Here is an 8,727-nt window from a genome sequence, read left to right as displayed (position 1 = left end):
TTATTTTGGCTGCAAAATTGGAGATCAGGACAAGAGGTGGGCCCCACACATATGCTGCAACACTTGTGCAACAAATCTTCGCCAGTGGTTGAACAGGAAAAGGAAATCTATGCCTTTTGCAGTGCCAATGATTTGGAGAGAGCCAACAGAACATAGCAGCAATTGTTACTTCTGCATGGTGCCTCCAGTTGGGAAAGGTGTGTCAAAGAAGAAAAAGTGGACTGTGCATTATCCAAACATTCCATCAGCTATACGCCCACTACCCCACGGAGAAGGGCTGCCGGTTCCTGATGCACCAGAATCATTCTCACTTGAGTCAGATGAGGAAGAGGAAGAGGATGAAACTTCTGGTCCTGAACCATCAATGTCACAGGACACACATTTTCTCCCATCCTCCTCCTCTGAACCACACCTCATAACACAAGGTGAACTGCATGACCTTGTCAGGGATTTGGAACTACCCAAGAGTAAGGCAGAGCTGTTGGGCTCCAGACTACAGCAGTGGAATCTCCTGGCAGGTGATGTTAGGGTTTCCATGTTCTGTGACCGTCAAAAGGATCTTGTCCCATTCTTCTTCATGGAAGGTGATCTTGTAGCCTGCAACAACATCGATGGTGTGATGGCAGCCCTCAACATCGTTCACGATCCAGATGAGTGGAGACTCTTCATTGATTCATCGAAGACGAGTCTTAAAGCTGTTTTACTGCATAATGGCAATGTTTTGCCATCAATTCCAGTTGGTCATGCAGTCCATACGAAGGAAACCTATGACAACATGAAACAACTTTTGAGGTGCATAAACTATGACCAACATCAGTGGCAGCTTTTCGGCGATTTGAAGGTTGTTGCTCTCTTGCTTGGTCTGCAGACTGGATACACAAAGTACTGCTGTTTTCTCTGCGAATGGGATAGTCGTGCAAGAGATTCCCACTACATCAAGAAAGATTGGCCACTCTGACAGTCATTGGAGCCTGGGAGGAAAAGTGTTCAGCATCCAACACTTGTTGAATCAAGGAAGATTTTGTTACCACCCTTACACTTCAAGCTGGGTCTGATGAAGAACTTTGTCAAGGCCATTGACAAAACACAAGCAGCTTTCAAGTACCTCCGTGGAAAATTTCCAAGGTTAAGTGAAGCTAAGATAAAGGAAGGTGTCTTTGTTGGTCCTCAGATTCGTGAACTTCTTCGAGATGATGCATTTGACCATGCACTGCGTAGCAAGGAAAAGACGGCATGGAAAGCCTTCCAGTTAGTGGCAATCAATTTTCTCGGAAACAACAAGGCAGACAACTACAGGTTGTTGGTGGAAAACCTCCTCAAGGCATACAAAAGCCTTGGTTGCAACATGTCACTAAAAATACATTTTTTGCACTCTCATATAGATTTTTTTCCACCGAACTGCGGAGCAGTGAGCGACGAGCACGGCGAGCGATTTCACCAGGACATTGCAACAATGGAGAAACGCTATCAGGGCAAATGGAGCCCATCAATGCTTGCAGACTATTGCTGGACAGTGACAAGAGATGCTCCATTTAATGAATACAAGAGACAAGCCAAGAAGCGCCGAATAGACACTGAATAGGACTAAACTATGTACAGAATAGTTTTTTGCCTTTTGTTTCATAATAAATTTTATTTATATAACCCTTTTGCTGATTTTTAAAGTGTTACATAAACAGGACAGGTGAAATATTCTCATGTAAAGCAACCATAAACACATGAAAAGACCTAGATTTACAATTTATGATTAAAACTCTACTATCTACACTATATATATATATATATATATATACATAGAGAGAGAGAGAGAGAGAGAGAGAAAATGTAAAAACTTAAATATCTTAGAAACAGTAGCCAATCAGTTGTTTTAATGGTCATATTTGAATTCAGCACATCAAAATACATAATAAATAGCACATTTTATCTCTGAAGCAGACGACTTCTCAAAAATTGTAGACCAGTGTTATTTAGGAAAACAGTTAGCTGTCTTGCTCTTCTCAGCACTGGTGAGGCCTCAGCTGGAGTAGTGTATGCAGTTCTGGGCCCCACACTTCAAAAAGTGGACAAGTTAGAGTCTTGCCTTACAGAAAAGGTTAAAAAAAAAAAACTGAACAGGAGTACTTGTGGCACCTTAGAGACTAACGAATTTATTTGAGCATAAGCTTTCGTGGGCTACAGCCTACTTCATCGGAGGCTGTAGCCCACGAAAGCTTATGCTCAAATAAATTCGTTAGTCTCTAAGGTGCCACAAGTACTCCTGTTCTTTTTGCGGATACAGACTAACACGGCTGCTACTCTGAAAAAAACTGAGTAGATTTAGTCTTGAGAAAAGAAAATTAAGGAGGGAACCTGATAAGTCTTCAAAAATGTTAAGGACTGTTATGAAAAGGACTGATCAGTTATTCTCCATGTCCATTGAAGATATGACAATAAGTAACTGCCTTAGTCTGCCAGAAGGGGTATTTATGTTAGCTATTAGGAAAAGACTTTGTAAACTTTAAGGATAGTTAAATACTGGCAGAGGTGTCCAAAGGAGATTGTGGAATACCTGTCATTGGAGGTTAGATAAACACTTCTCAGGGATGGTCTAGCTATACTTGGTCCTCCTCAGCACCGAGGGTTAGACTAGATGACCTCTTGAGCTGCCTTCCAGCCATACATTTCTATGATTTTATGAAAACCAAAGAGCTTTCATTAAAGTCAAAAGGAGTATTGCCGAAAGACTTTATGGGGCAATTCCTCAGATTTTTCACTCTCCAGGAATAGGAACCTTGTGAATCTGGTCTCTCTCAAGAAGGTAAAATTGCCTATACTTTTGTTTCTTACGGTCTGTTGTGACTTCTGCAGATGCACACTTGCTGCTGGGTATAGTTGGAGTTTGGGTGGGAGCTCCTGCTTTAGAATCTTCTCACTTCCTACTTGGGTCAAAACTAGAGGGAATTGAGGAAACATGCTAGGACATGTCAGTGGCTCTTGTCCACAGCATGCAAATACAGAGCTGGTGACAGGCGGTCTTGTAAATGGTTCAGTCTAGTTAACAAAAGGTAGTGGAACACAGTATATGAAAGAATGGTTGGTGAACTCAAAGATCTAGCTGTCAGCCTGGACTCTACAATGCAGGAATTCCAAGGTTTTCTTGTATTCCCCTCCTGCATTTCTAAAGTTCCTTTTTCAGAAATTCATACCTCTAGCTTTGTCCAGAGGCAGCAAGAACAGCGGATACTAATGCCCTTCTTGTCTGCTTTTCTGCTCTTGCTGGGGAAGCATTGAGTAGCAGAGGTAGTCTCCTACAACTGCTTGTACAACATAGAGAAGGGAGAGATTACTCTGCAGAGAGCACACCATGAGTGAAAACAAAATCAAGTGCATCTTTTGCTGCCTTTTGCAGCTCTTACCCCCAGGAAGCACTAAGAACATACTTGATTCACTGCTGGCAAAGGGCACTATCGAAGTGTAGGAGTGAACTTGATCTGCAAGCGCAACACACAGAGCTTTGGAGGAGCCAATGTGCCTAGTATTGCTGTCTAGTGACTGACAGGAAGAGCAGCATTACCAGACTAGAGGTGTAGCCGTTGCCGCCAAGCCTGTTGCTAGCAAACTTTATCACAGCTGGCTTTCAAAAGAAAGTTTACACTCAATAGGTGTTTTTGCACAGTGTTCTTCTAGACAGCAAACCTCCATATAGGTGACCTGCACTAATATAGTTCCACTGCTCTGAAAACAACAGCCTGCAATGGAAGGTGTTTCATGTGCAGTGGGGTTCCCGCTCATAAAGCTCACGTGCACAGAATGAAAATTGGCTTGAAGCCATTATGGCCAAACAGACCTATACGTATGCAAATCTGCAGAGCCTGGAGCATAGAAATACAATAGACAGTTTTTGAAAAAAGCATTATTTATTTTAAAGTACAACCCAAAGTTGTATCTGTAAGAAATGCACGGGGTATCTTGTTTCTTTCACAAGTCTTGGCTATGTGCATTTCAGTTCAACTTAAAAATGCATTCAGGTTTACAAATGTACAAACAGCACAGAAAGTGTACACAGTCTTAACAGAATGAATTCTCTTACATTCAGCCATTTTTGCTCTTAATGTTTTTACATTCTTAGAACCTGCTAACAAAGACAGCCTTATTTTAAAAAAATACTCTGCATTTTTAGCACAAGGTGCTTTTTTAAAAAATTAGATCTTGGAGCATAATACTGGGGAAAAAATTAAAAACCAAAAACTGGTACTTTGATAAAATTGCTGCATGCTGGGACCATTTTCTAATTCAAATTGTCTCCCAAATAAAGAATGGCAGATGATAAAATATGAAACCAATGAAAATTGTTCTGATTTACAAATCTTAGCTGAAGTTTGGTTTGTCACCACACTGACTTTTTCAAGCTTAACTGCGATCTCACACTATCATAATTGCAAGGTAGACTTTAAAAGGAGAAAGTGATGAAAGCATGACTGGTTCATAACTTTGTTGCAAAAAGGGAAGAAAAAAGCAATGGTAATAGCCTGAAAATGATGTTTCAAAAATGGCATATTCAGAATTGGATCATGATCTGGATAAAAGTCCCTTTGTATAGCCTAATTTCAGTTTTCATGAGTATAGTGAGTGTTAGACCAAGGATCTGAGCTTCTTCTTCCGATTGTAGGGCTCCAAATTCGCCAGGGATTATAGGTCTGTCCCATGTCTTCAGCCGGGTTAGTAACACTGGCAACAGTAGATGGAGGAGGAGCGGGGGAGTTTTCACTACCCATGAGATCAATACCAGATAACGTATTTGCCGGAGTGGTGAAGGGAAGGGTGCTGTTGAGGTTACTTGACCAAATAGAACTGCTGAATGGAGTGGTGGTAGACCACAGGCTACTGGGATTGCCAAGGATCGACTGCAGTACAAAAAAATTGTTGGTTAGTTATAAACCTGTTAATACAGCATTAGTCTTAGTCACTGCTCTTTGTCTTGAAGCTTTCAAACTAATGTTTCCTTTAGCTTAGACACATTTAGTTATGAAATTGTCAGATGCACTGGACTTCAACGTTACCTGAGCTTTCTAATGCTTAGATAAAAGCCTGATACGTTTCCATATGTTAAACAATTACATACCAATGAATTCTGCATTTGAGGGCAAAAATTAAAACTCATTTTGGAAAATGAAGTAGTAACAACCTGGATTTTGAATCTCAAGATTTTCACCTTGAATATTGAAACTTCATTTCTGTAAATTTTTTCCCTCAGGAATGGAGGAGTCATCCCTGCTCCTATGTGAAACTAACTATGCACCAGCAAAAGGGAACTACCGAGAAGTGATTTAGGTAGTAGTTGCAGAGGATGCTGAAGTGTTATCAAAGTGACACACTTATAATCTCTCCTATGTCACTAAAATGGTAAGTTAAACAAAACAGTTAAGGTTTAGCAACAAAAGGTGTGCATTACACCACCTAAACTCTTATATGAGGTAAACACTGCATTGAAATGGGGAGGAAACTGTACACAAACTAATTTCCCTGTACACTATAAGAACTAACTGTAGCAAGAGTGTGTCATGACACAGTTCAACAAAAACCCTTCCCCATTGCTGTCCTGAATGTCGGTCTTCATACTAAATGAGTAAAATATGGAGTGTGAGGATGATAGTGTGGAGCTACCACTATCTGTCTGAATGTAGGATCTATTCTTTCTAGCTAGCTAGCTATATGACCTGGGTGGTTAAAGTCAATGGTCAGCAAAGAATCTACCCTTCAGTTTCCGATTTCTTTTTCTGTGTTTATGGCCTTTGTTTTTAAGCTGCAGCATTAGGAAAATCTTCAAGAGTGGGTATGAAATCATCATGTGTCTTGGACTGCAGTGATTTAGAGGTTGGGATGATATTGGGGCTACTAAGCAGAATCAAGATCTGCCAAATGTCACCTTGGCTGTTCTTAATTGTGCATGAAAGCGGAAGGAGTAGCTTTACAGGTGACAGAGCTAATGCTCCTGGCCTTCGGTGCAGGATAGATAGCAGCACTACGGGTGTGTATGTGCAATGCTGGAAGTGCTTGGGTACCAAACAAGTGACTTTATAAAAATTCCTGGTGCTTCCACCATTGCTGTAAGACCGGCCCTAAGACAAGTATTTTGTGTAAAGCAATATACAGTGATCTATCTGCAGGTGAGCTGATCTTTTTCATTGGTTTTTACAGCACCCATATGATTTTAATAGTTTTTTTTTTATTCAACAGCTATTTTATTTTGACTATGTTCTTCCTTGTCAACCCTTCACTTGAAGATTGGATGAACTTTCAGCAGCACTCAATTAAAAAAGATTATATAGCCTGTGTACTTACTGCAGTTGTGTGAGTTGGGGAACCTGAATTTGTTGGCCAGGAGGGTACAGGAGCAGTAGCCGAAGAGTCCCAGATGGATGAAGGGATGTTACTAACTTCACTCCAGTTTCGCTGCATATCCTGGCCATAAGCAGATCGAGGGAGCCCAAGTTTGCTGAAAACCTCTAAAAAGGAAAACAAACAAACAAACATGAGCACTTCACATTTCCCCTGATATTTTAAACACAATATTATAGTGTAAGAGTTTCCACAGTGTAGTGGATACCAATACAGGGGGAAACAGATAGAAAAATAGAGAAAGCTCATGTATAAATCCTATCTGATGTACTAGATAGGGGAATATCTGAAAAACTCATCCAGCGCAATCCTGGAAGCTTGCTGTCCACAGCTGACATCTTACTGGAACCAAGATCATACTTAGAGAAAAAGTTACATACACACACAACTCTTCAGTGCTTTTCGCAGTACTGGATATTAGCTCATTAGTGCCAGGAATCGGGGTTCCTTGCCAACATCATTGTGGGGTGGTGGTCAAGTTTATGTCGGGAATTCTTAATGAATAATAAAGAAGAAATCCCAGAGATGGAACAGGTTAAGGTGATGAAACAAGGTCTCAGGGATCACATTTACAGCATTACCTTCTCAGTTACAGCTGAAATAGAACAGGTTTTTTCACTGCTGTAAAAGAATGTCAGAACTGCCATACTGGGTAAGACCCACAGTCCATCTTGTCCGGTATCATTTTTGAAAGTGGCCAACACTACGTGATTGAGTGGAAGGTACAAAAACCCCACAGTAGGCAGGTATGATCTCATCTGGTCTCATCCTGATCCCCAGTAGCTCGAGACTGATTTAAAACCTGAAGCATGAGGTCTGTATCTGTCCCAAAACACTGTTTCCATTAACTGCTATAACTCTGCATAGTCTTGTTGTCCAAATAAGCTTCCAATCCCATTTTGCCTCAATGACATTTTGTGGCATCAATAATTTAGTAGGATTCAAAGTCCCACAATCTAATTATGAATTGAATGTAAAGTGTTTCTTTTTATCAATTTTGGAATTTCTACCATTTGGTTTCATTGAAAGTCCTCTTGTTCTTTTGTTCTGAGACAAGGAGAACAGAAGCTCATTATCTCTCTTCCCTAGAGCAGGTGTTATTTTATACAGTTTTGGCAATCTGAATACTGACACATGTAGTTTAGAAAAAACTTCCCATAGCTAGTTACCTTGCTGTTGATCTCCCAATAGCCTATTAACTAGTATTTTTGGAAGCAGCATTTCCTGTCACTCAAAAGAAGCACCATACTACCACATGAGAAGTCAATCCAACACAGCAAGACCCAATGGCATAAATCCGAGACCTCATAAAGCTTCACAGCAGAAAACCATTTGAAATTGTCAGCTTCAAATAAGAGTATAATCTCAGCCTACTTTCTATTCCTAACCAAGTGAAGCAACAAACATCTGTTGTCTTTCTTTGTCCACTTTAGGACAGTCAAAACCAGAATGTTACTGTCGCTACAGTTTCAGCACATAAGTAATATCAAAATAAGTTGCTATTTCTTCTGGGCTTAGATATTAGACCATCGGCTCTCAACCTTTCCAGACTACTGTACCCCTTCAAGAATCTGATTTATCTTGTGTATCCCAAGTTTCACCTCACTTAAAAACTACTTGGTTACAAAATCAGACAAAAAAATACAAAAAAGTGTCACAGCCCCACTATTACTGAAAAATTTCTTACTTTCTCATTTATAACATATAATTATAAAAGAAATCAATTGGACTATAAATATTTTATTTATATTTCTGTGTATAGTATATAGAGCAGTATAAACAAGTCACTGTATGAAATTTTCGTTTGTACTGACGTCGCTTGTGCTTTTTATGTAGCTTGTTGTAAAACTAGGCAAATATCCAGATGAGTTGATGTACCCCCTGGAACACCTCTGTGTACCCCTTGGATTATGCATACCCCTGGTTGAGAACCATTGTATAGACCATTCCTTCCCCTTAAACAAAAAAACTGAAGAACTATTTTTATTTTTCCAATATGGAGAAAGGAGTGAAGAATTTTTCACACTCCACTACTTATTATTTACTAATTTTAGTGTTAAAAAGCTCACCTCCAGTTAAGTTGAAAGAATTTCCAAATGCTGAGAATGAATTGAGGGGTGTGAAGTCAGGGCTGCTAGGGTTGCTGATGGGACTCCACAAACCAGAACTAAACATACAGGGGGAGGAACAATACACAAAAGTTAACACTGAAATTGTATCACTAATAATAACAACTTAGTGCTATACATATAAACATTGTGTGGAACAAACAGATATATTGTTAGGAAGTACAAGTCGAAATAGGAGACCACGTGTAAAGAGACCTGAAGTGACCAAGTATTTTAAATA

General features: G+C 39.9%; 1 protein-coding gene across 1 annotated transcript in view; it reads right to left on the bottom strand.

Moving 5' to 3' along the window:
* Positions 1–3,900: 3,900 nt before the first annotated feature.
* TMEM131 (transmembrane protein 131) overlaps positions 3,901–8,727 on the bottom strand; it is a 172,114-nt gene continuing 167,287 nt past the window's right edge. The window contains exons 39-41 of the mRNA XM_065402904.1: positions 8,448–8,545; positions 6,322–6,485; positions 3,901–4,883 (exon numbers count right to left, since the gene is read on the bottom strand). Of these exons, the coding sequence (XP_065258976.1) occupies positions 4,587–4,883; positions 6,322–6,485; positions 8,448–8,545 (559 nt within the window). The 3' untranslated portion in view covers positions 3,901–4,586. The remainder of the gene's footprint in view (positions 4,884–6,321; positions 6,486–8,447; positions 8,546–8,727) is intronic.

This window comes from Emys orbicularis, chromosome 1 (genome assembly GCF_028017835.1).
Source record: "Emys orbicularis isolate rEmyOrb1 chromosome 1, rEmyOrb1.hap1, whole genome shotgun sequence".
NCBI classification, from domain to species: Eukaryota; Metazoa; Chordata; order Testudines; family Emydidae; genus Emys; species Emys orbicularis.
Note: the sequence above shows the minus strand (reverse complement) of the source record. Positions and strands in the feature narration are given on the sequence as shown.